General features: G+C 56.1%; 2 protein-coding genes and 1 long non-coding RNA gene across 3 annotated transcripts; 2 read left to right on the forward strand and 1 right to left on the reverse strand.

Annotated features, from left to right (window-relative positions):
* Nucleotides 1-1,939: 1,939 nt before the first annotated feature.
* On the forward strand, nucleotides 1,940-5,057 carry LOC140645054 (uncharacterized). Its single transcript, XR_012039933.1, has 5 exons — nucleotides 1,940-2,055; nucleotides 3,191-3,329; nucleotides 4,003-4,109; nucleotides 4,760-4,836; nucleotides 4,925-5,057. It is a non-coding gene; the product is annotated as an uncharacterized lncRNA (long non-coding RNA).
* A 6,373-nt stretch (nucleotides 5,058-11,430) lies between these two features.
* On the forward strand, nucleotides 11,431-14,754 carry LOC140645053 (ciliary microtubule associated protein 1A-like). The gene is made up of 6 exons (XM_072848283.1): nucleotides 11,431-11,536; nucleotides 12,293-12,493; nucleotides 12,716-12,817; nucleotides 13,166-13,287; nucleotides 13,720-13,860; nucleotides 14,668-14,754. Exons 1-6 carry the CDS (start codon nucleotides 11,431-11,433, stop codon nucleotides 14,752-14,754), a joined length of 759 nt encoding a protein of 252 aa, XP_072704384.1.
* Nucleotides 14,755-17,503: 2,749 nt separating this feature from the next.
* LOC140644963 (antigen WC1.1-like) lies at nucleotides 17,504-24,406 on the reverse strand. The gene is made up of 13 exons (XM_072848152.1): nucleotides 24,013-24,406; nucleotides 23,465-23,779; nucleotides 22,535-22,861; nucleotides 22,133-22,447; nucleotides 21,461-21,775; nucleotides 21,032-21,094; nucleotides 20,634-20,948; nucleotides 20,162-20,197; nucleotides 19,740-19,877; nucleotides 18,900-18,995; nucleotides 18,382-18,465; nucleotides 18,010-18,162; nucleotides 17,504-17,760 (listed from the first exon to the last, which is right to left on the reverse strand). The coding sequence occupies exons 1-13, from the start codon at nucleotides 24,404-24,406 to the stop codon at nucleotides 17,504-17,506; spliced, it is 2,808 nt and encodes a 935-aa protein (XP_072704253.1).
* Between the last annotated feature and the right edge of the window lie 1,768 nt (nucleotides 24,407-26,174).

Raw genomic sequence — 26,174 nt, forward strand, 5'->3', positions numbered from 1 at the left:
CTCACAGACCGGGGCAAGGTGCGGCCTGAGGAAGGCCCTGGGCACTTGGCTCAGCGCAGGAGGTGCGACCTGGGGCTCTCCTGCCAGGTGCCGGCCTGGCCAACACCAGTCGCTCCCCATCACACAGCTCCTCCTGCCCAGGGCTGTGGCTAGCAGCACAGACAGACCCGCATTTTGGGAAAGACTTGCCAATCCAGAGCAAATCCAGGGCAGCTCCCCTCCTGTCCCCTGCCCTCCCCTCCTCTCATGGCCCCTCCCCTTCCCCCCCCTTTCCCTCCCCTCCCTCCATGAGCACGCCCAGACCCCATGAGCGGACCAAGGGACAGCAGAGCTGTGCACACACCTTGCGCTGCTGAGAGAACAGCTCTGGCTGGAATGGCCCTTCTTGAAGGCTGTCTCCTCGCAGGCCCAGTGTCGCAGCTGGCTGAGGAGCGAGCTGCGACAGGGGGTGAGATGCCGCGGCCGGCGGGCTGGGTTGGGTGAGCGCAGCAGGACGAGGCCTGTGCCCCGACAGGGCCCTTTCCAGGACAGCCTGTCTCCTCAGGAGAGGGCCTGGACAGAAGCTGCTGGCATTTGGCTTTATTCCTCTGAAGATGCCTGAATTAAACCCCCAAAAAGCTACAGGATAATAACCGGCAGCTCCTCCTGCCCAGGCCTGTGGCTGCCCGAAATCCTCCCCCATCACCAGGACCCAGCCCCGGAGTCTGTGGCGGTGCGGGGGGGCAGTGGTCACAGGGCAGCTCTGTGAGGAGAGGCCAGGGCTGCCTGTGCCAGCCCGGCAACAGCCATGTCATTGGCCACAGCTGAGCCAATCAGCAGAGCCAGAGGTGGCCTGTCAGTCACAGGTGGCCTGGGGTGGGGCCGGAGGGGGCAGAGGCCAAGTGGCCTGAGGAGAAATGGGTGAGAGAAGGGTGGGGGGCAGCTGGGGCGAGGGGGGAGCAGGCCGGGGCCGGGGCCGGGGCCCGGGCCCGGGCCAGGGCCAGGGCCTGGGCCAGGGCCAGGGCCAGGGCCAGGGAGTGGGATAGGGATTGGACCAGGCCCAGGCCAGGCCCAGGTGTGCAGCAGGAGCAGGTTTCTCCCAGCGTGGATGGGCCTGGGGGGAACCTGGGGACCTCACCACCCACGGGCCCCAACATGGCCCAGTTCACCAGCCCTGGGCCCATGTGTTCAGCCCCAGGGACAACCCCACAACCAGGGTCAGAACGGTTCCTGCTGCTGCTCCGTGGGTCGCCAGCTCCCAGTCAGGCCTGAGCCAGAGTGCAGGTATCTGAGCTGGGGTGAGATGGAAGAGACTGGGAAACAGTTCATCGGGAAGATGCAATGGAAGAAGGCACAGTGTGTGTGGCACAGGGATTAACTGACACCCTCAGTTTCGTACCTGGATCAGTACTGCACTTGCACATTGAGCAAGCCCCAGTTCAGAGCAGAAATTGCCGTTGCCAGAGGGCTGGGTGCCAGAGGGCTGTTCCTGCTCTCTCCTCCACGGTGTGACCCGAGCGCAGGACTGCCCTGCCTGCTCCTGCCTTGGTGCTTTGGGACCTCAGGGGGGAAAAGGAAAGACGGACTCGTGTAGTTACGGGGTGTCTTGAGGTGTCCTGGGTTTGCTTTGCTAACCTCTTCTGTAACGTTTGCTGGGCTATTCACTGGATAGGTGCATAGAGAGGCAAATTAGGCCATGAACTATGTTTCCAATTCAGGGTTTCCTCTTGCAATAAAACATGCTTCCATTTTCTCATAGGTAGCAGCCTGAAAGATAGAAGCTGAAGCAGCATGTGCCTCTTGTGAAAATAGGTAACAAGGGATGGTTGTATTCAGTTGATCCTTAATTGCTTCCTGGGTAGGAAAATGGTGCATTAATTTAATCTTTGTGTCTATGCAGGGCCCTGATAATGTTACTGTGTAGGCACCAAGTCTGTGGGTGTCCGGTGTTCTGCATATTTGTGACTGACCTTTCTTGTTTCTTTAATGAGGAAAATCTGGCTATGTACTCCCCAGGAGAGAAAGAAATGCAAAGAACTGATGAAGAAGGAGCTGCCAATCAAGGTTGGAGTGTAGGTGGGTTCTGGTTTTAAATTTTCTCGACTATTTTCTAGCAAAAGCCTTGTCTTAAACGGTTGAAATGAGCTGAACCACTGGGCATTTTTCATCCCTGCCCAGTTCTGTATCGCTATGGACTTTAGCAGCCATAGTCATGGACTCCAGGCCTGTCGTGTGGTGAGGTCAAAGCAGGTATTCAGAAGACAAAAAGGGTGGTTTTCCAAACTGCTTATGAGAGAGAAGGCAACAGCTGGCTGTAGACAGGTGGCAAGAGAAAGAAATGGGCAGTGCCACTCAGCATGAGGAACAGTGATGTGGGTACAGCGGCAGCATGACAGTTTCCATGGCCTTGAGCAGCACAGCAGGAATTTTCAGGCAGCAAGGCTGGCTGCCAGGGGTGTGTGAACAGCTCCTGTGGAGCGTGGAGATGGACAGGGGAGAGGCCAGTGCTGTTCCTGTTGGTGTGTAGCAGGGGACAGTTGGTGGAAGCTGCTCTCAGGACATATAATTAAGAGCTGTCGTCTTGGGACTCAGTGGGAAATCGCATGAGGAAGGAGGCTGAGTCATGAAAGGCCATCTTAACTGTATGTGTGAAGTGACAGAAACAACTTCAGGCTGTTAAGGAGAGTGTTAGTTGTGATTGAGGCAGGACGTGAGACAATGCTTGTAGGAGCTTTCTGAGTGGGTCAGAATGGGGCAAGAGTGCAAGTAAGGACAGAAGAGGCTGTGGCAGTAGTTGAGCTGAGCAGATCTCAAATAAGAGGTGATTTGGGCAATACCTGGCGAAGTCAGCATCTTGTACGTGTTGCGCAGACTGCGTGACTTGACCGCTGGCAAGGGCAGGAGTGTACTAGGAGAGTTGGAGTGCCAAGGAATGGGGTTGGCTGTGATCACAGACTCATTTCTCCATTTACTGTGGGCTGTTTGTATACCCCTTGTAACTTGTCTTGCATTCAGGAAGAAGTGCCACCCTTTTGGTGAAAAGAAAAAGAAAAAGAAAGAAAGGTAGTGCTTTCCAAGGAATAAAATGTCATCCATTTTAATGAGCAGGTAGGTTATCTGTGGCAGAGCTAGGACTTGGGGTGACATTAGCATGCTTAGTCTTACCATTCTGGAGTGTTAAAAACATTTCCGTGAAACACTTTCCCAACAGAACAAGAGCTGATTTTCTGAAAGAGCCGTTTTCCTAGGAGCTGCATCAGAGCTAAGCTGGATGAGAGTGTTGCCTGCTGTCAGTCACGGAGGCTGATGACAGGTCACCCATCAGTTTTGGCAAGGACAGAACAAGATGGGTACGTATGCGCCTGTGTGCTGATTGTCTTCAGGTTTTGCAGGTTGTAGGTTTGGCAGGACCGATTCTGTCGTTATCGTGATGGTAACAGCAAAACCTCCAGGCATCTGGGTAGGGCATTTTGGATTTGATGTGATTTGCAAGAGTACTTGAACAGTTTAATGTTCTGTTGAGGTATGGTAGTTGTAGTGTCATCAGAAGAGAGTGAAGACAAAGAAGATGAGGATGGCCAAGATACTCAAAAGCGTTACAAGCTATGACAGCGGAAATGTGTCATTTACAGTTTATATGAACCGTTTTCCTTCAATGTACTGTTCTTTTCAAAGATTTGCAGAGGATGTTTTGGTATTCCTATATCGGAACTCAGTGATTTTGAGTTAAAGCTCTCGAGTGAGATTTAAAAGAAAAAAAAGACCAATGTGTCATGGAAGGAGAGTAATTACACAGACTCGATAGTCTTACTCTTGTAGTTTTCCTGTTCTCCTTAAACAGCAGGTGTGTATTTCTTCGCTTGTGCTGTGCAGTGATTAAAAGAAAAAGAAAAGAAAAACCTTTGAAACTTCCTCTGCAATTAGGGGTGGGTGAGACACATCACCTGTTCTGCCTCTTCCGCTATCCTGCTTTCTCTTAAACTTGTTTGTATCCTGACTCTCAATTCTTTGCTTTCACTACAGCCAAGACAACGTCAGATACTGTTTTCAGGCCGGTCGTCTCCTGTCAGGCAGAGATGTCCATGTAGACGTGCTCGGTCACAGAGGCCTTGCTGCAAAAGGACTGCCAGGTGGGTGCGTGGTTAGTGGTGGGTCTCCCTTATCCACAGAGCTGCCAGTCACGTCAGTGAATGATGCTTTGGAGGGGTTTCAGATGGGCAGTAATTACAGAAGAAAAGTGTGATTATTACTGTGGTAGTCTGAGAGTATGAGGGAAACAAAGATTTGGGGAGGACAGGATACTTTTTATCAGCTGTAAAAGCTGTATCAGGACCGACATTTTTTACAACGCAGCTTTTGTGGGTCACTGACCAGGTGATGATGGAGGTGGTGGCTGAGATTGTGTAATGGAAATTCTTTTGTTCTGGTATTGAAGCCCCAATCAGCCTCTAAAAGTCTGAGCCTACTGGATCAGGAAGGATCCAGTTTCTTCTCTTAAAACTTCAGTTAGAGGAAGAGTCTGTTTGGAAGTTTTAGTAATTTGGGGACAGAGGCCAGTTGGGGGCTGGAGCCCTCGTGGGAGGGGGCTGTTTCTGCCCTGTGCCCTTGGCCTGGTGCTCAGAGCTGTGAAGGGGCTTTCCAAAATCCTGCTGGAAAGAGCCAGATGTGGGACGTGTGGCTGAGCTGGGGCACAGGGAGAAGCCCTGGACCGGCCTTCAAATCAGCTCTCCCAGCAGAACATTGCCCAGGAGTCACTTTGAGTGTTGCTGTTCTCCTTCAGGAAGCCTGGTGCACACCAAGCACACCCAGAGCTGTTCCTGTGCCAGGAGAAGACTTCACGCACTGCTGAGGCTGATGGTGAGAGTTCCCGCCAGCTGTCCAGCTCAGGAAGATGCAGGTAAGATGCCACAGAGGAGGCACCGACTGGTTGTCACCTCTCTTGCAGGAACAGGATTTAACAGCAGAAGGGAGGCAGGACGAGAGGGCCCATGATGTCCAAAAGCACATCAGACAGCTGGGACAGTCACGATGAGAGCAGAGGGAGAAGGAGATGGAGGTGACCTGGCTGGGACCATCCTTCTGAGGTAATATCTGCCACACAAACACAGAGAGAGACAGAGGCACTGGGAGGTGGTGGAGGGGGTGAGAAAGGTGCCTGGGAGAGAGGGGAGCACGGGGAGATGGTGAAAAAGCCGTGGTGCTGGAAGTGAGGACGCTCCTGCTGTGCAGGTGCTTGTGATGTCATAGGTGGCTGAGTAGGTGAGAGGGCAGGAGGAGGACCTGGCTTTTCCAGCTGCTTCTGATGTCACTGGTAGCTCAGTAACTGGCTGGGTATGAAGGGACACCTGGCTTATGAGGAGCTTGTGATGTCACTGGTGGCTCTGTGCTCTTAGGGCAGGAGCATGCACCTGGCTTGTGGAGCTGCCTGTGACATCCTAAGTCCCTAAATACGTTATAGGCCAGGAGGAGGCCCCTGCTTTGTTCTGCTGCTTGTGATGTCACATGATCCAAAGTAGGTGATAGGGCAGAAGCAGGCACCTGGCTTATTGTTTCAGGAATTACTCAGCCGCCACGTAGACCATGGCAGGACTTATGCAGGTGCCACCTCAGCAGGGCTCGGCCCTAGGTTCCTGCTCACAGAAGACGAGTCGCCAATCCACTGAGTAAATAAGTGGTTTATTTATGCGACAGGCAGAGCAGCTCAAGCTGGGTGCCTGCAAGGAGGGACCCCTACTGCAGATCACAGACCCCAATTATACCCTTACAGACAGATTTCCCAGAACGTACCACCCATCACCCGATCCCCAAGTCCAATCACTTAATTCTGGTTAGTGGTCTCTTGATTTCTTATTGGTTTTCTTGGTTGCTGGGCTGGCCTTCTTCTGCAGTTACCTCATTCTCTTGGAATTCTTTTCTTGTTTTCTTCCTTCTGCTTGCATCTGCCAGTATCAGCTGGTTCTGTGTTTGCAGCATTAGCTTGCTCAAAAAGTTGACTCTCGGTCAGCTTTTGCTGCCTAAGGCGTCGACTCCTTTAGTTTCTAGTGCTAAGCAAGGCTATTCATCCTAACAATTCCCAACATGGGTAACTGCAAGCTCTACTGGAGCAACTCTGAGAGACTGGACAACATCTGGGGGCGTCTTCTTGGAGGTTGTTGGGCAATGCCTTTGGCCAATTGAAATGACAGCAGATGGCAAAATTTAGGGCAAATGAACCTTTCGCTACTCCGTATCTTCAGAGCTTCATCACGCATAACATTTACATGGAAAGACAAACGCCTCCGCCCAGCGCCCCTTTCTCCTTCTTTCCCCAACTTTTATTGCTGAGCACGATGTCATGTGGTGTGGGATATCCCTTTGGTCAGTTGGGGTCAGCTGTCCTGGCTCTGTCCCCCCTCCTAACGACTTGTGTACCACCAGTGTCCTCGCTGGTGGGGCTGTGTGAGAAGCAGAAAAGGCCTTGACACTGTGCACGCACTGTTCAGCCATTGCTTAAACATTGGTGTGTTACCGACACTGTTTTGGTCACAAATCCAAAACATAGCACCATACAAGCTACTGCCATAATTAACATTGGTTTACCCTCAGTTGGCAACCAAGCACCACAGAGCTGCTCGCTCACCCTCCCCCACTAGGATGCGGGATGGAATCGGAAGAGGAAAAGTAAGAAAACTTGCGGGTCGAGAGAAGTACAGTTTAATAATTGACATAAAATAAAATATAATAATAATAATAATAAATTGTAATGAAAAGGAAAACAAGAGAGAGAGAGAGAAACAAAACCCAAGAAAAAAAAAGAAACAAGTGATGCAACTGGTCACCACCTGCCAATCACTGCCCAGCCATCCCCGAGAAGCAATCGCTGCCACCCTGGCCAACTCCCCCCAGCTTATATACTGAGCATGATGGCATATGGTATGGAATAGCCCTTTGGCCTCTGTGGCTGTGCCCCCTCTCAGCTTCTTGTGCACCTGGCAGAGCATGGGAAGCTGAGAAGTCCTTGACCAGTGTAAACATTACTTAGTAACAACTAAAACACCAGTGTGTTATCAACATTATTCTCATCCTAAATCCAAACCACAGCACTAAATCAGCTACTACAAAGAAAATTAACACTATCCCAGTGGAAACCAGGACAGCTACAATGAAGAAAGTTAACTCTATCCCATCCAAAACCAGTACACGTGCTCAGCGCTGTCACCAACTCCACACTCAATGGGGTCCCCATCTCTGTGCTTGGTGCCACCGCGTCACACGCCTGCAATGTCCCCAAACCCCAAACTTTTCCAGGTCCCCACCCCCTTGCTCTGTACATCCTAGTCCCCCCTCTTAGTGCTGTCCACATCCCCATGCAGGCGGCCCCGTTCCTGTTCCTGTGCTCGCCACTTTAGGTGTGCCTGCGATCGACAAGGTCCCTGTCAACACATGCAGGGCCACCTTTCACAGAATCCCAGAATGGCTGAGGTTGGAGGGCACCTCTGGAGACCACCTAGTCCAAGCGCCTGCTCAAGCAGTGTCCCCTGGAGCAGGCTGCCCAGGCCCTTCTCCAGCCAGAGGTTTCTACATTTGGCAGCTGTTTCTGGACTTGGGGGACTGTTGGCAGGTTTAAGGTGTGCCCCTGGGCTCAGGGTTTTTTTGGATTTGTAGGATACCGACTGGTCTTGGGGGGTGTGCTGGTCTGGTGATAGCTTCCAATTTTGGGGGAAGCTTCAGGGTTGGGGGATGTTGCTGTGTCAGGTGCATGCTGCCAGGTTTGGGGGGTGCTGCCAGGTGTGGGGTGCATCTGGATTGAGGGTTTGTTCCTGGGTTTGGGCAATTGTAGCAGGGCTAAGGATTATTTCCAGCTTCAGGATGCCACTGGGTGGAAAGCTGTTGACAGCAGCATCTGCTCCAGTGGAAACAAGCCCTGTCCCTGCAGCAGTGCCAGCAGTGCATCTCATAAGGTGCTGGGCACCAGCATGGTCACGCTGCGCTCTCTGGCTGCTTGTTTCAGCAGCTCAGGTACCTGGCTGCCCACCCTTGAGAGGAACTGGGGTGCCACCCTCAGACATTTGTAACTTGCCCTGCTTGAGGTGAAATCGTGTCTCTCACGGTTAGAGTGCTTTGGGATAGTACACACCGTGCTGTCTGCTCTGCCTTGGGAGTAAATGATGTGTTTCTGCTTGTAGTTTTATTGCCTTATTCCTTCTTTTGAATCTCTGATGCAGATCACCCGGGGCCATTGATGGAGGCTGATTTTTGCATGGTGCCTGCTGTTTTGCTTGGCAGGGCTGCAGGAGGGGAGCCGGGCAGCGCTGCTCCACTGCTGGCTGCTGGGGTAGCCGTGGAGGACAGAGGCTTTCAGAAATCCCTTCCCAAGTCCCACTGAAGCTCAAGAGGTTTTCTGCCAGTGGACTTGCTGTGGCACTAAACATCACTTGGCAAGGCCTCTGACTTGTCTTGGGTTCCCCTTCGTTTCTGCTCTGTAGAAGACTGTTGGCAAGCATTGAATTTGCGCAGCCTCTGCTCCTGTTGAATTGTCTTGTTGCTTTTTGTCACAAAGCGCTTTGTCAGACAACTGCCTAGTGAACGAGGCTTCCAGGGGTGGTTTGCTGTCTGGCTAGTCAGAAAAAGGACAGGGATGGCAGTTAACATGTTCAAGCTGGATGGAAGCAGCAACTTGCATTTATTATTTATGTCTTGGCACACGTCAGACCAGCTCTGACAGCATCCTCTTCATTCTAGTGATACTGGGTACGATCACGGATCTTTAGTCTTGTGCTAGCTTTTCACCTGGAAACACTTCTCTGTATTCTGCCTACATCTGCTTTTGTCCCTATAAAACCAACAGCTGGTCTCTGGGTCTTTTGCTTTGTAGTCAACGATGTTATTTTGTAGTTTAGTACATCTGCATTTCTCTCTTTCTCTCTCACTCCCTCTCTGTCTTGGATAGCTGAATTATGTAATAACCTGTTAAAGAGGAGATTAACCAGGTGCATATTCCTGTACTGAAGAGTACAATGTAGGAGAGAAAGGCAGAAGTGTCTGATCAGGACATGTGTGAAAATGCAATGTGATTGGCAGTTTTGGCCGTGTTTGGCAGTGGTGGTTGCTGTCGCCCTGTTCTAGCTCAGTGCTTCTAGCTCAAACTCAGTGCAAAGGTGGCCTGTGAGTTTCTTGCTTGGTTCTGCCCCTGCCTTTGGTTGGTGTGGGGTCTGTGTGGTTGGCTGGAGTGTGGCTTCATGCCTTCCCTGCTAGGCCCATTCGTCTGCTTTGGGAAGATTTAGAGCTGTTGGACAGGTGAGAGTGAGAGCAGGGAAGGCATCTGGCTTTGGGCTCTCGTGTGAGTTCGTTAGTGCAAGGACAGTGAGTACTTTTTGGCTTATGCCTGTTGTTCAGTCCAGGTACAGCAGCCTCCAAGAAAGGGAGAAGCCTCAGGGCAGCATCCTCCCCAGCAAGTTTGGTTCTAGGCGTCTGTCTGTCTGATGTCCGCTGAGGAACTGGTGCCTGCGAAGAATGATGTCGGGAGGTGCTGGGACTGCTTTCCCGAGGAAGAGCTACAGGCTGAGCCCCGGGCGAGAGAAGTCCAAGCTCCCAGGGAGAGGCCTGCACAGGCTGTGCACAAGCAGGACTGTTGTGGATCGGGGTGGGCGCCCCTTGCCTCACTTGAGATCCACTGCCTTCCAGGTGCTGATGAAACCTCCTGACAGGCGGTTGTAGCCAGGTGGGTGTCGGTCTCTTTTCCCAAGATAGTAGGAAAGATTTCTTCACTGACAGGGTTCTTAAGGACTGGAACAGGCTGCCCAGGGAAGTGGTTGAGTCACCATTCCTGGAGGTGTTTAAAGGACGTGCAGATGTGGCACTTAGGGACACGGCTTCGTAATACACTGTTCGCTTTACGGTTGGACTCGATGAGCGTAGAGGTCTTTTCCAACCTCAATGATTCCATGATTCTATAATATCTGAACTGTTGGCAGTACAGAATTAGACAAGTGGACGAGCAAAAAGTGAGGAAATGTGGCTAAGCTGATGAGCTGCAAGAACATTACTGTGAAAAAATACTTTTATCTTAGGAAAGTTTTAACATTTTCTTCCAGATCATCCTCTTTGCTCACCTGTTCCTCAGACAGTCCCACACTGTCCAGCACAGCTGAAGGACACCCCTTCGTTCCTGCATTTCCCATTGATTCCCATGGCCTGATCACCCTGTGCAAAAGCAACTCTGGATTTCCCATGTAGCACAGGTACAGAGGAAATGGAGAAGAGGCAAGGGTGCATTAGGAGGCATTTTGACTGAGACTCTCCACACTGGTAAAAACCTCCCTGAATGGGTGCTGGATTCAGAGCGCTGTCAGTGATGGGAGAATGGGGCCCTTCTTTCTGAAGCAGAAGTAACTGGATTTGGCTGTGAGAATCTGCTCTTCCCTTAGCAATCCCATAAAGTAAAACTTCCTCCTCTCAGCCAGCACACACGGCCCAATCATGCTGCTTCCTCCAACGCTGCAGATGCATGGGCAAAAGAGAAGAAGGGAGAAGGAAAATCCTCTAGCAACGTTTTACTCTTGGGAACTAGTCCTAGCTCCAAGCCTTGTTTCTTTCCTAAATGGCTATGAGCACCAGGACAGACTCCTGAGGCTGCAGTTTCTGTGGCTACCTTTCCCATGGATTTTTCTTGTGTTTTCCCAAGAAACTGCTGTGGCAGATTTCAGACCAGGTGCCAATCCAAATACTCATAATCAGAAAAGTTTAGCATCTCCTTCAACTTCAGCAGATTTTTTTTTCATGTACATATATTTTTGACCTTTTTCTAAACATTGTTCTCCTTTTTTTCTTGCAGACTCAGATACTTGCCAAGTGCTAAAGACAACATAAATCTAAGGAACTCCGAACTTCCAGGAGCTAACAAGATACCAAACAGCATTTGACACCTGCTAATACCCAGCTGCCGGCACCAAGGAGTACTCACTGAATATCTTTATTGTCTTCACATTCATATTATGATGTGAGCCCAACAGTATAAGAACATAAGGCTGCTAAATTAAATGCAAAAATCACATCAGTTTTCCCTCGCTGCATGTTTCTGCCGTGCCGACCTCATGAAGGTCGAGCCCTGCAAGCTGGACATCCCCAGCTCCCCCATCAGCCGTATGGTGCAACAGCACATATGACAGGCACCAGGAGCCTGTATGATGTCACAGTGCATCTCCATGACGAGCCAAGGTCTCTCCCCAGGGCCGCCTGGCAGCTGACACCACAACCTCTCCTGCCCGATAGCTGCCTGCCCTCACCCTCGCCGCGCTCTGCAACCGAGAGCTGCCGCAGCCGACAAGCTCACCCACAGGCAGTGCGATGGCCAAGGCTGAGAAAGGTGAAGCACTGCTGCTCCTCCCGGGGAGGCTTCACAGAGGGCCTCTATCAGGGAAGGCCCTCAGCAACTCTCCTGCTCTCGCCGTAGGCTTTGTAGCCACCTCCACCATGGACGGAGCCTGGGTGGGCACCTGGAGACCTCATCGCCCACGCGGCCCCATCATGGCCCAGTTCACCAGCCCGGGACCCAAGTACTCAATCCCCGGGACAACAGGTAAAACCACCATCGCAAGGCGGGGGCGGCACATCCACTGCCTCCAGGGGACGAGCAGCCACAGCTCCATTCCCCTTTGCTCCAAGCCTCCATGCTCTCAGCTGCAGCAAGGACACAGGCCTGCCAGAGGAAGGCTCAGGCTGCTCCTGGGAAAGCCCCAGGAAAGAGCTGCCTGACTCTGCTGAGCACAGAGGTGGCCTTAGCAGGGCCTTAACCCCTGAGTGCACAGCAGCAAGCTTGCTTTGTGTCTTCGCTACAAACTTGGTGCTCCCACCTCACCCTTTTCTTCTTCTCCTCTTCTTCTCCTCGTCTTTGTCTTCTCCTCCTTCTCTTCCCCTCTTCTTCTCCTTCTTTGTCTTCTCCTCTCAGACTTCATCTTCTCTTCCTATTCTTCTTCTTCTCCTCCTTGGTAATAGCAGTAAAGTTTCCATTTCTTTCCCATCGGGGCTCCGGGAAAGCAAAACATCACAGAGGCGATCTTTCCATTTGCTTTCAGTTAGCTTAGCAACTGTGTCGGCGTTTCATACTTCATAACAATAGCATTCTGGTGATCTTCTGATTAATTGCACAGTGCCTACATTGTTCTTGCTGGAAGTCATTGTACCATTGTATTGGCCTACTGGTATCAGTCTTGGAGTAAAAATCACATGGGAAGGAATTTCTTGAGGCCGGCAACTCCAACTACTCCACTTAAAACTAGCTTTAAATATGCAGTTGCAGGCAGGTGTCCTTTTCTTCATAGGCTTTTCTTCCTAGGTTACCTGGCTCACAATCCCACCAAAACCAAAGCCCCTGCCTACACTTTTCGAGGGGCCAAGCCTCCCGTCACAGACAGCTGCTCTCCGGGTCCTCGGTACTACGTCCCGCCCTCCATCACCAGGAACGGGAAGTACGTGGCTCCAGCACAGCACATCTGCGGACTTCCCAAGATTAAGACCGAGATCACTCCTGGACCAAGTGAGTACCATTTCTCCAGCCCTTCTTTCAGGCAACACAAGCACGCCTTACTTTTGCCCTGTGCTACTGGGGTACAAAACCATCAGCTCATGCCGTGAAGGAGCTTCAGAGGTTTCCAGACACAAAGCAAACAAGGCTGAGCCCCTCCTCCTGACCTTTCCTCTTTGGCTTGAGCAAAAGAGCCCAGCTTCATTGCTTTTCTCCGCTTCTCCTCTGCCTTAGGTGACTACTCCACCGACAAGGCCAACAAACACCTCTACAAATGCGCGCCGGCGCAGTCCATGGCCTTCCGGCACAAGGCGGTTAAAACTGACCAAACTCCAGGTAAGGGAATGTGGGGAAATACACACACTTGCAGCCTGCGTGTCCTCCAGGGAAAATCTGCTGCCCAGCTTTTTCAACAGGCCTAGAGAAAAGCCTCCGCAGCAGGGCGCAACGGTCTCTTGACAAGCTTGCTTGATGCCCCAGAGCACCAACTTCTCTCATCCCACAGAAGAACGGGCAACTCAGGCTTAGAGCTGGCAACACACACCACATGCGACAGAAGAAAGAGGCAGTGGGAGGAGGGACTAGACATCCTTCCTGCTCCTCGCAGCAGGCTGCTTCTCTCCCACCCAGCTGCTGCCCCTCTCCCCACAGGACTCACACGCTCTCTTCCCATTCCCCTTCCAGGTCCTGCCACCTACACCCTGCCTAGGCTGGTGGGACCCAACACAGCCTACACCCACGCCAGCCCGTGCTACTCCCTGAAAGGGAAGAGCAAGCACAGGGGCTTTGCTGAAGACCTCTCCAAGGTGAGCTACGCATCTCTGCTCTCTCGCAGCAGCAGCTAAAGCTCAGCTGCTCTCCTCAAGGCAGAAGGGCTCCCACACCTTCTGCAGCCTCTCTTAACGCACACTGCCCTGCACCAGCAGCAAAACGCAGGAAGCAACAGGTCCCCTGGCTCTCTTGCTGTTAACAGCATACCAACACCTGCCATGCCTCACTGTCCAACACTAACAGTTTTGGTGGGGCAGAGCTCATCAGCACCAATGGGAATCTCCCTCCTCCTCCTCTGGGAAATCTGCCTCTCTGCAGGGGAACAGGAGGTGCCCTTGTTCCAATCGCTCCATGCCCCTCACACCACTCCTCTGGCCAGCCAGCTCAACTAGCGCAGGCTGCGTGGGCACGCGGCAAGCATCAACACCTGCCTTTTGTACCCAGCCACCTCCTTGCCTCTCTTACAGACGCCAGGTCCTGCTGCATTCCCCAAGGTGGAACTGGACGTCTACAAAAAAAGGCCTCCCATGTACACAATGGGAACCAAAAGTAGACTTGGAGGCGACAAAACAGTGAAGCCGGGGCCGGCAGACTACTGCCTGGGAAAGGTAAGGCAGCCTGCCCGCCTCTCCTCCTCTGCTTTGCAACAACCAGCCCTTAAGCATCTCCCCCTTCTGACAGGGCTTCTGACAACTCCAGACCACCTGACTGGAGTGACAAAATGCAGGATGCAGGCCTGCTCCCTTGCCTTGGCCCAAAGCCCAGCAGAGGGAGGCCAAAGAACATCTCTTTGCCTCTCCACTAGCTCAGCCATTCAATGCTGATACGTGCTCACACATCACAAGCTCCTCAGGAGGACACTCCGCTGCAGACGGGACAAGCAGACCCAAGAGGGGACTTTTCTCATGCACTGGGGTCAGCTGGGAGGGCAGGGGCATCTAGCAACATGTGGCTGGAGCTAGAAGGCCTCTGGACTTGGAGCAAGTTCCAGTGCCAGCTCAGCTCCAGCCATGACCTTGCCCTGCCAGGTGGAGTGGCCATGTCACTCCATTTTGCGTCAAACACAAGATCTTTGCTGTTGAGTGGCCTTCTGAAAACACTTGAGGGATGTATTTTACCCACCCCAAACTCTTTCTCTCCTGTCTTTATATTCCTCCCCAAAAAGGGGAGAAATGCCAATCACGAACAGCAGTAGACCATTAGAAATGTCCTGTTCACGCAGGAGGTTTCCAACAAGCGTGCCACTGGGACAGGGGGAGTTAGGTAAAACTGCCCAGACATGCCTGCAGCAATGCACAACAAAGGGCACATGCACATACAGCAACTTGTTATGCCAGACGGCCTTCACTGAAGACAACTCTTCTTGAGAACAAGGCACCATGGTCACCCTTTTTTCCTCACTTTTCCCCTTCCAGGTGACACTGATCAAGCCCCAGGCACCTGCTCCCACTTTTGGACTCCGACATTCCCTCTACACAGCTCCTCTAATAGCTCTGATATGATTCTAATAAAACAACACACCCCCAAAGATCTGGTCTGTCCACCTTCAGCTCCAGGGAGAGGAGGTGTGCGTGAGGGAGTACAAGCGTCTCTCTCCATTTCATGTTTATGCCTCAGCCAAAACACTGCAGGATGAGGACGAGGGGAGAGCACTGATATCCTTAGTGTCATCAAGGCAGAGAGCTCTGACAGCATGCTTTCACACGACTGGAGCTAAACACTGCCCCGTGAAAGCAGTCCAGCCCTTCCCTACGCGTTCTCACCCCATGGCCGAGCATCCCGCAGGCACAGGCTTTACTGAAGTCTCAGGAGACAACATGCACAGCCTTTCCCTCATCCACTGAGCGGGTCATCTTGTCAGAGAAGGAGATCAGGTTAGTCAAGTAGGACCTGCCTTTCATAAACCCATGCTGACTGGGCCCGATCACCTGGTTGTCCTGTATGTGATGCGTGATGGTGCTCAAGATGATGTGCTCCATAACCTTCCCCAGCACTGAGGTCACACTGACAGGCCTGTAGTTCCCCAGATCCTCCTTCCGGCCCTTCTTGTAGATGGGCGTCACATCTGCTAACCTCCAGTCAACGGGGACCTCCCTGGTTAGCCAGGACTGCTGATACATGATTGAGAGTGGCTTGGTGAGCACTTCCACCAGCTCCCTCAGTACCTTGGGTGGGTCCCATCCGGCCCCATAGACTTGTGTGTGTGTAAGTGGTGTAGCAGGTCGCTAACCATTTCCCCTTGGATTATGGGGGCTTCATTCTGCTCCACATCGCTGTCTTCCAGCTCAGGGGGCTGGGTACGGCAAGAACAACTGGTCTTACTATTAAAGACTGAGGAAAAGAAGGCATTGAGTACCTGGAGAGATAGAAATACAATGACGGGCACAGGTACGATTCCAGAGGTGGACACAATTACACAGAGATACAGGCAGAGAAAGAACTACAGATACCAAAACACATACAGACACAGTTGCCCATACAGGTACAGTGGGAGTTACAGATACCATTGCACCTACAGGTACCATTGCACCTACAGATTCCACTACAGATACCAATAAACACAGATAAGGTGCTACTGAAGATACCACTGCAGATGCCATTGAAGATACCACTCCAGATGCAGATACCACTGCAGCTGCCTTTGCAGGCACAGATGCCACTCCAGATGCAAGCACCACTGAAATGGCACTGCAGAAGCAAATACCACTGCAGGCACCATTGCAGATACCTTTGCAGATGCACACTCCATTCCTCATAACACTGCAGATGCAGAAACCAATGCTAAGAGCATTGTCGATGCAGGTGCCATTGCAGAGTGAGATACCCTGGCAGATGCAGACACCATTACGGATGCCTAAACAGCTGCGGATACCTGTGAAGAAGCCAATTCAACGGAAGATACAGACACCATTGCAGAGGCCATTCCAGGTGCAAACACCAATAGAGAGAGCATTGCAGGTGACAGACTATTGCAGAGGGAGATACCACGGGAGATGCAGATGCCATTGCAGATACCACTAGAGATGCCCTTGCAGTTGCAGGCACCCTTGCAGATGCAGATGTCATTGCAGATGCAGATGTCATTGCAGACGCTGATACCATTGCAGATACCACTTTACACTAAATACCATATCGGCCCTGGCAGAGAGCATTGCCGATGCAGGGACCATGGCAGAGGCAGAGGGTATTGCAGATGCTGTTGCATTTTGCATACCTGCCCAGGATACCGTTGCAGATGCCATTCCAGGTGCAAAGTTGATTACAGAGAGCATTGCAGGTGAACGTACAATTGCAGATGGAGGTGCCGATGGAGATGCAGATGCCGTTGCAGATACCATTGGAGATACCATTGCAGATGCAGGTAGCAATGCTGTGCAGGCACCATTGCAGCAGAAGTCATCCTTGCAGATGCTATTGATGATGCTGATAGTGTTGCTGATGCCATAGCAGATGCAGATAGCATTGTGGATGGAGATGCCATTTCAGATGGAGATACCACTGCAAATGGCACTGCAGATTCATATACTATTGCAAAAACCTTTGCATAGACCGTTGCAGAGGCGCACACCTTGCCATATAAAGCCACAGATTCAGACGCCAAAGCCAATACCATTGCAGATGCAGATGCCATTCCAGATGCAGATACTGCTGCCGCTGCAGAAGGTCCCAGGTGGGACCCTAACGATGGGCCAAGGAAAGGCAATGTTCCTGCCCAGTTTTTTCCTGATAGGAGAAATGGCACTGCTGGAAAGAAGTCTGTCTCCCTGGCTGAGGAAGGGAACCTCAGTGATTCCTTCAGCCTGTTTCACAGCAGGTTCCCCTGGAGCCCCAGGGACACCTGAAGAGAGCCCAGAGGGGCAAGAAAAAGTGACGCCTTGGGCTGGTCCTTGTGGTGAGCTGGGCTGGGCTCCTGGGACAGAGGGAGCTCCTGGCAACTGGGCAGCGCTGCAGTGACACAGCTCTGCCCAGGAGCAGCTCCTCCGCAAAGCACAGCAGCCACAAAGCCTGACCCTGAGCCCGCAGTCCCCGAGATGTGCCCCTTCCCCACTGCCATGTCTGTGTGCTCTGCTCCCCCCAGTCAGCCTCAGGGGACACCCCAACACCTGGGCAGGCAAGCACCAGCTCTGGCTCAAACCCCAAAGCCTTTTAATAAGAACACACATGAAGGAAGGTGTAAAGCAGGCAATAAAAATAGAGGCAATCCCAGCTCTTTCTGCTGCCCGTTGGAAAAAGGAGATGGTTTCCTGATGCTCACAGCTCTCCCAGCTGCACAGACCTCTCCTCCTGGCTGGCTGCACCCAGCTGCACGGCAGGGACGGGCTCTCCGCGCCCAGGGCTCAGGGACTGTTGTGCACTGAGCTCTGGTGTCACAGCCTTGGTGTCCTCAGGGGGATGTACCAGAGACACCTCTTCAGCATCGTCATAGCCCGTGCTCTCTGGGGACAGAGACCAGGCATCTCCCTCAGCTCCAGGGACCCCAGCACTTCTCTGGGAGCGCAGGTTTGCCCCTGCAAGCAGCAAGGCAGGCCACTGCACGTTCACCCCATGGGGTGTCCCTCCTGGTCTGTACATCACCTTCCTCCCTTCTCCTCACCAGTCCTGAGATGTTCAGCTCCCTCTCCCAACCCCGGTCTCCCCAAGGAAAACTCCCAGGGCAGGTTCCCCCATCCCAGGAGGCTGGGCTCTCAGTACGGCAGCAACTCGCTGGCAGCAGGGATGGCACCCCAGGAACCAGCAGTGCTATCTTTCCCTCTCACCTCTGGATGCATCCCTGGGCCCTGCTCCCTCCTCTGGCACCCTGGACTTTTCCCAGTCTCCCTGCTCAGGGGCTGGATCCTCCGCAGGGTCAGAAACCTCCCTGGCATCATCATAGCCATCCGCTGGGTCACCTCCGGGCAGGACAGGGATGTCTGAAAGGAGAGGGGAGCTGGTGACAGTGAGAAGAGACATCCTGCAGAGTAGCAGATGGGAGGCTGCACAGGGACATGGGGCTCAGACAATGGTGTTGGCAGCACCACAGGAGACCCCCCGCCATGTCCTACCCAACTCTGAGGGTGACACTCAGTGACACTGCTGTCCACCCCATGGCTGCAGGGAGGAGAGATCAACCTCTTCTTGCCCCCTGTTACCTGGTGCTGGCCCCGGACCATCTTCCTCCTTGCTGTCCCCAGGGTAGGGCTGCAGCTTGGTAAGGGACCCCTCTGAATAGGAGCCTGGAGAGAGGCACAGCAGCTTTGATGGGTTGAGCCCCACTGACCCGGCTTGCGGACAGTGCTGCTGGTGACAGGGGAGCTCCAGAGCCAGGGCTGAGGGGAGAGGAGCACTCAGAACTCAGCCTGCTCCCCTGGGACAACCCCCATCTCAAAGGGGCTCCCAGAGCTGCCCTGGGACAGCACCTTCCCTCAGCCCTCAGGTGTCCCATGGGGTGCAGGGGCAGGCAGAGAGGGGCTGTCCCAGGCTGGGACGGGCAGAGCTGGTGGGGAGGAAGCTTCTCTCCTGGGCCCGGAACCTGGCTGCTCTCCCCACAGACCCCACAGCCCCAGTGCTGCAGCGACCATGGGCCAGGGGGCTGCAGGGGGTCAGCCCTGGGTGGGGGCCAGGGGAAAGAGCCCTGCAGATGGGCCCCCCATGAGGGACCCTCACCCACCTGAGCCGCTGAACCTCGCCTGCTTCTCCCATGCCGGGCTGTAACCGATCTCCTCATACACGGCGTCAGGGAAAGGCTCCCAAGCTCTCTCGGAGCCTGCGGACAGAGGCAGGGCTGGCCCAGGGATGGGCAGAGAGGGGAGGGGATCCCGCTCTGCTCCCCCAGCCCTGTTCCCCTGGGCCAGCCCAGGGCTGTCCCCACAGCACAGACCCGCTGCGCTGTCCGGTCACTGCTGCCACTTCCTCAGTCAGGGCAGTGTCCCCATGGAGACGGTCTGGGGCAGTGACACCCTCGCACCATCCCCTCAGAGACAGCCCTTGTGCCCCTCTGGACCCTGGGTCAGGCCCCTGGCGCTGAGCTGGGAGCAGTTCCACCTTTCCTCTGCCCCTGGAGCTGCTCCCTCTCTGCCCCATGGATCCATAGCACGGCCCCTGCCCTGCCGCGGGGAGGTCAGGGATGGGTGGAGGAACAGCCTGGGGGCCTGACACCACAGGGACGGACCCTGCTGCCCCACGCTTCTCCCAGCATCTCCATGCCCCACACCCCCTCAGTGCTGCCCAGAGCACTGCCAGTGGCTCATCCTCATCTGTCTCCCCTCTCCTCCCATCTCCCTCAGCCCCACTCTGCCATTTCTCTCTTCACCCCACCCCTACATCTCCCCATCTCTACACTCCCCCTACCCCTGGCCCATGCTCAGGCAGTCAATGGGGCGGTACGGGGGACAGCAGGCAGCACACACTCTTGTCCCTTCTGCTCTTCCTGTACCGCTCACTGACACCCCACAGCACCCCGGCCTTGCCAGGAGACACATTCCCCCGGGATCGCAGGGGAAGGACTCACCTCTGCGCCCAGCCCTGGCGATTCGCACTTGCCCGGCCAGGAGGGCCAGGAGCAGGCAGAGAAGGGCTCCCAGGATGATGCAGATGATAACAGGCAATGAGACTCTCCCGCTGCCGGTCGCACGGCCCGGGCTGGGATCTGCATGGCAGGAACACAGAAAGGGCAACAACGGGTCTGAGAGAGGTGGGGGGCCGGGATACCCCAGTCCTCAACCCATTACACCAGGGGTAGGGGACCCCGGGGGGACAATATGGGGAAGCGCCCACTCTGCTGGTTAAACGACAGCCCTCCCCAACCTCCCCCACCGCTACCCCAGTGCCTCCTCTTGACAGTTTCCCACCCCAGCAAGGAGCCCCTTCCCTCCGGCCGTGGGTCACAGCCCGCCCTCGGGAGACCCGGCGCTGGCAGGAAGGAGAGGTTACCTGCTCGGGGAGTTGGTGCTGCTGTCCTGGGTGCAGCTGCAGAGGAGGAGAAGGAGAGCTGGGCTGAGAGGGTGGGCGTGCAGGTACCAGGGAGCCTCCTCTCTGACACGCGCCGTGTGTGTGTGCACATGTGTGTGTGTGCAGACATCCCTGACGCATCCCACCCAAATTGCCTCTCCTGCAGGGCTGCTCAGGGTCGCTGGGACAGAGCCCAGGGCCCTGCTCTGGGCCATGGACAGGATGGCGTGGGCAGCCCCAGAGATGCCCCTGGGAGCTGCAGGGCCCCACGAGCAGAATCTGGAGGGCATCCAGCCCCACAGAAGCTGCTGCCAACTTGGCCCCAGGCTCCCATGCTCTGCAGGGACAGCCATGCTCTCAGGAGCTCTGGAGCCATGATGGGACCCAGCAGGGAAAACGCCTGCCCCAGCTCCTCGCCAATACCCCCGTGAGGGGTCCCAGTCCTGCCACTCACCCGAGCAGCGTACGGCAGCGTCCTCCTTATGCCGGCAGGCACCGCTGTCCCCAGGCCGGGCCCAGCAGTCCTGCAGAGATGGCTCTGTCCCCCGGCACTCCACCTGCTCCAGCCAGATGGGGCCCGTCCCCTCCCCAAATGCAGCCTCGTCCAGGGCAGACACTGCAGGGCCACAGCCCAGCTGCCTGCATGCCACCGCGGCATCCCACATGTCCCAGGAGTCATCGCACACCGTCCCCCAGGAGCCGCGGTGCCAGATCTCCACTCTGCCTGAGCACCCATTCTCGCCTCCCACGGCACGAATCTTCTCCCTGTCTGCAGAAGGCAGAGACCCTCAGAGCACTGGCACTGCAGGCAGAGCCCTGCCAGGGGAGAGGGGCCTGCAGAGGAGCAGCTACCTGTGCAGCTCGTGGAGTTTGGGCACACGGTCCCCAGCGCCGGGGGCGTTTCTGGCCGTCTCCCTGCAGAAGGAAATGCTGGGGTGAAGGGGCTGCTGCAGGGGGTCGTGCAGCAGAGAGTGGGGCTGAGCTCTGCTTGTGCCTCCCCATGCAGCCTCGCTCACGGCAGCAGCTGAACCCCGGTCATTCAGGGACACGCACGGCACTGTGGGGCACCCTGACTGCTCAGCCCCCAAGGCTCCCTGGGTCACAGAGCAGCAGGAGGGCGTCCATGGAGGGGACGCTCCTCAGAGCCCTGGCTGGGCTCTTCTGAGACCTTGCCTGGAGACACCTCTGCCTCCCACGGGTGGCCTCTGTCTCTGCGTTTGACAATGCCCAGCAGGGAGCAGGAGCTGGGGTGACGCTGGTGGCTGGGTGGGTGAGAGTTACCATTGCAGGTGATGTGGGTCTCATCTCGCAGGTCATCGCATGACTTTGGGTGCCAGGGCGCGGAGGGACACTGCCAGAAGGAGCTGTTTCTCTCCCCACACTGCACGCGATCCAGCCAGGCGGGGCCAGGCAGCCTGCCATAGGTCGGGTAGGGTTCCAGGGACCCTCCGTCCCCACAGCCCAGCTCCTTGCATGCCAGCGACACCGTTTTGGGAGTCATTGAGTTTAAGCAGACGCTCCCCCACGTCCTGTTATAGAAAACCTGCAGGCGCCCGGCGCAGTTGCTGCTGTTCTCCAGCCTCAGGGCCACGAACTCTGGGAGGAAAGGCACCGAATGGGAACAGGCTGGTCCGGGGCTGTGGGAGCAGGGATGCCCCTGCACCCCCAGGCCCTCAGCCAGGCAAGGCATGGCCAGCAAGTCCCCCTTGCACCCATGGGCAGAGAAAAATCCCTGATTGACAGACACCCCTGCCCTCCACGCTAATCCTCGAGGATGGCTCAGCTCCCCAGGGCCCCCCGGGTGGGACTGAGGAGACCCATGCGTGGGTGTACCCAGGGTGGGCTTGGGCAGGGGCTCAGAGGCAGCCATGAACAGCCTTGGCCGTTGCCAGCTCTCCCCTTGTCCTGGCCTCCCCGGGCACAGGGCTCCCAAAACCAGGTCCCAGCACAGACCTGAGCAGACCACTCCTGCGTCCTCCTTGTGCCCGCAGTTGTGTTGCCCCCAGGACCCTGCCGGGCAGTCCCAGAGAGCAGCTTCGTCCCCGGAGCAGTTTACGCTCTGCAGCCAGATCCGACCAGAGCCTTTCCCAAACCGAGCAGAGCCAACCGCCTCCGCCGCCCCTCCGCAGCCCAGCTGGTGGCAAACGACAGTGGCGTCGGGCAGGTCCCAGCCATCATCACAGATGGTCCCCCAGCTGCCCTGGTAGTAGATCTCCACTCTGCCAGCACAGCGCCCGGGCCCATTCACCAGCCGGACCTGCTGGCTCCCTGCAGCAGGAAGAAACCCCAGCTGCCATCAGGGGCCGGCTGCCCACCCAGCCCAGAGCCTGGGAGGGCCCCTGCAGTGCCACTCACCCCAGCAAACGACCCCCACGTCCTCTGCAATCCCTGCTGCCAGCGCGCTCTCGGGCACGGAGGTGTTGCAGAGGGTCAGGTTGGCCTCGTGCCCTGCGCACCGCACCCCTCGCAGCCCCACGGGACCTGTCCCTCTCTGAGGCTTCGGGGGGTTGTAGGCTGCCTCTGCCTCTCCGCACTGCAGCTGCCGGCACACCACGCTGGCCTCCTGCATGTCCCACTGGTCATCCAGGACTCTGCCCCACGTCCCGCGCTGCAAGATCTCCACTTGCCCGTCGCACCGGCTCCCTCCACCCACCAGCCGCAGGGATGAGGAGCTGTCTGGGCCTGGGGAGAGCAGCCATGCCCCAGCCCTCAGCAGCACCAGACAGCCCAGAAACCTGCAGCACCTCTCCAGGCTCTGGAACCCTCACGGTGCCTGAAGCTCACCCACCTACCCCCAGCCCTCTGTGGCGAGCTTCAGGAGCAGCTTTCCACATGGCTGGTTTCCGCGTCCCTCAGCCTTCCTGGGCAAGACACTCTCTGCTCTTGCTGGGCCAGAGCCACCCAACACGTCCCTGCTGAGTCAGCTGGGGCAGCTCCCGCAGGAGGGAGCAGCAGCCGGCGGTGGCCTGGGGACAGGCAGCACCAGGACGAGCCTTGCCCGACCTCAGTGCTGGCATTGGCACTGCTGAGCCATGGGGCAGAGCCCACACGTCTCTGCCCCTCTGCATCTCTGCGGACCTGGGACTGGGAGCCTGTGTGGCTGGCAGGGATAAGAGCAAGTGGGACCTTCCCCATTAAACAGGAAAAGTTTGGGACTTGTGCTGACCAGGAGTGAGGGCAAAGCCCAGCCCTGCTCTGCAGCTCACACCCCTGCTCTGCTACTGCTGCTGCTGGGGGCACCCAGACAGCCCCTGTGGGTGTGGGACTGGGCTCTGTGGGACTCACCTGAGCAAATGACAGCAGCGTTGCTCTCGTGGGAGCACGGCGAGGCCCCCAGGGCAGTCACTGCACACTGTCCCAGGTGGGCTTCAGTCCCGTTACAGTGGAATGTGTCTCTCCAGACAGGGCCGGGTCCTCTCCCAAAATGCCCTCCTCTGGGAATGGACTCAGCAAACCCGCAGTTGAGGTGACGACAGAGAACGTGGGCGTCCGAGAGATCCCAGCGGGAGGCACAGAGGGTGCCCCAGGTCCCCAGCACCTCAACCTCCACCCTTCCCTCACATGCCGTGCGGCCGTTCACCAGCCTGAACCCCGTGTACTCTGCGGACAGAGAATGATGATACAGGACGGACTTGTGCTTTTGCTCCCTCAGGAGGTGGAGGAGAGGCCAAATGGAGGAGAACCTGCCATCCTCCTCCTTCTGCACGATTTTAGGGCTGCAGACAACCACATCAGCCCTTCTGTCCTCATGCCCAGCACAGCACAGTCCCTGCCCTGCTCCCCTTCTCCCCAGCACAGCCCCGGATATGTAGCACCCCACCCTGAGTCCTTACGTGTGCAGGTGACACCAGCAGCGTTTGCGTGGGTGCAGGGCTGGTCCCTGGGGGATCCCCTGGGGCAGGAGATGAGAAGGGGTTCATTCCCCACGCACTGCAGCTCTCTGTCCCACATGGCACTGACACCTTCTCCAAAGTGAGCTGCCCCAGGGACGGACAGGGCTGTGCCACACTGCAACTCCCTGCAGACCACATCGGCAGCTTTGGGACCAAAGTCTGAGTCACAGACAGTTTTCCACTGGTTCCCATCACGGATCTCCACACGTCCTGAGCAGGGGCTGTCCCCTCCGACCAGCTGGACAAATCCTGGAGCAACCAAAGACCCCTGTGAGTTCCCAGAGCCCTCTGGCAGTAACCTGCCCACATCCCACCTAATCTCCAAGGAGGCCATAGGCAAAGAGCCCCACAACCACCCCAGCAGCTCCCAGTGGGTGCTGATGGCACAAACACACCAGGGACGCCCTGACGCTCCCCATGCATCCTCACAGCACTTGTGGGTTTGCTTCTCTCCCAAACCCCCAGCCGCAGGCACTGCTCAGACAAACTGCTGCCGTCCTGGAGACCCTGGGCTTCCTGGCACCAGCCACAGGCACTGCAGCACCCGGGGCACAGGGAGACTGGCCAAGGCACTGCTGGCTGCTGCAGTCTGCTCTGCCTGCTGAGCTCAGGGCCAGGCTGAGGAACCCCTGGAACCGCCAGAAACACACCCTGGTCTCAGGGCGGTCTCAGGCTGTTGGGACACTGCTGTTAGATGGAACATGCCACAGGGTACAGGCATGGCACAGCTATATCTGCAGTCGGTGTCTGCACCAGCCCCCCACTCTGGCACCTGTCTGGGGAGGGGGTCCTCAGCCAGGGCCAGAGTGCACTGCCAGGCACGCACATCCCCATCAGTGGCAGGCAGAGGGCAGGAGAGCGGGCAGAGGAGCAGCCCTGGGCTGACACGAGCTCCCCGTGCAAGGACAGGCACCGAGGACGGTGCAAGTGCTGGCAAAGCCCCTGTGGCACAGGGCAACCAGGGGCTGGGGTGGGCAGGAGAGGCTGGGCAGTGGGTCAGCACTGACAGCATGGGGCCACGTCCATGTGGGCTGGTTCTTGTGGGGTGACCCTGGGAGAGGAATGGGGTGCCATGTGCCACCCTGCTCCTCGGCCCGAGGCCAGCGCTTTTCCCCTTTGAGCAGTCCCTTTGCTTAGGCCGAGGGACTCAAGCCTGCCAGGAGGCAAAACTAAAAATTGCCCGGGGCTCTTCCTGCGCTCTTCCCCAGGGCTGTGGGTGGCCTCATGAGCAGCTCTCGGTGACTCTGGCATGGTGGGACCTGGCCCCTGGCAATGCCAGACAGGTCCTGGCTGAATGGGAGATGAAAGATGGGAACCAACAGACGCCAAGGGGCAGGGAGGAGGATTCATCTCCCAGTGCAGGCAATGACCGAGGGTGGGCTGAGCCACCTCAGGGGCCAGGCACGGGGTGGGCACCCGGGGTGGGTTTCCACTGGTCTTTCCTCAGGGACCAGGGACACCAGCAAAGACAGTCCCAGCTTGGCAGTGTGACCAACCACCCTGGGCCCTGCTCTGGTGTCCACTCGTTGTCCCTGAGGGCACAGCCAGGTCCCTTCCCCCATCCTGGCCTCAAAGGTGGGGAACAGGCTGGCCCCTTACCTGAACACGTCACTCCAGCGTCCTCACTGTGATAACAGTTGTGTTGACCCCATCCTATGTGTGTGCAGTCAGACAGGGCAGACTCGGTGCCACGACAGCCAACATAAGCCATCCAAATGGGGCCAGATCCTGCCCCAAAATGTGCCTCGTCATGAGCCTTGATAGCAGACCCACAGCCCAGCTGCTTACAAACCACTGCAGCATCCTTCATGTCCCAGGAGAAACTACACACAGTCCCCCACCGGCCCTGGTGTTTCACCTCCACTCTTCCAGCACAGCGACTGCCGCCATTCACCAGCCTCACCTCCGCAGCCCCTTCAAACATCAACACAGGAATGGTCAGGAGAGTGCTGAGCCCCAGAGTACAGGTATGGACGTCCCCCCTGCCCGGGCCAAGTCACAGGCACCAGGGTGGGATCCCTCCCTCTCCATTCCGGGCTGTCCCTAGGGCAGTGTAGGGGTCCCCCCTCTTCCCATGGGCTGCAAAGTGCTGGGGGTGCCCA

The sequence above is a fragment of the Ciconia boyciana genome, chromosome 30 (genome assembly GCF_034638445.1).
Source record: "Ciconia boyciana chromosome 30, ASM3463844v1, whole genome shotgun sequence".
Taxonomy (NCBI): Eukaryota; Metazoa; Chordata; class Aves; order Ciconiiformes; family Ciconiidae; genus Ciconia; species Ciconia boyciana.

Bases quoted from the DNA above. Each gene is read 5' to 3' on its own strand.
- LOC140644963 (XM_072848152.1), bottom strand. From the start codon at position 24,406: ATGGCCTCCTTGGAGATTAGGTGGGATGTGGGCAGGTTACTGCCAGAG. The intron at 20,198-20,633 runs GTGAGTGGCAGG...CCTCCTCTGCAG, and splicing joins CGCTGCCGTACGCTGCTCGG to CTGCACCCAGGACAGCAGCA. The intron at 17,761-18,009 runs GTGAGAGGGAAA...TGCTGCTTGCAG, and splicing joins GCCCAGGGATGCATCCAGAG to GGGCAAACCTGCGCTCCCAG.
- LOC140645053 (XM_072848283.1), top strand. From the start codon at position 11,431: ATGGACGGAGCCTGGGTGGGCACCTGGAGACCTCATCGCCCACGCGGC. The intron at 11,537-12,292 runs GTAAAACCACCA...TTTTCTTCCTAG, and splicing joins CTCAATCCCCGGGACAACAG to GTTACCTGGCTCACAATCCC. The intron at 13,861-14,667 runs GTAAGGCAGCCT...TTCCCCTTCCAG, and splicing joins CAGACTACTGCCTGGGAAAG to GTGACACTGATCAAGCCCCA.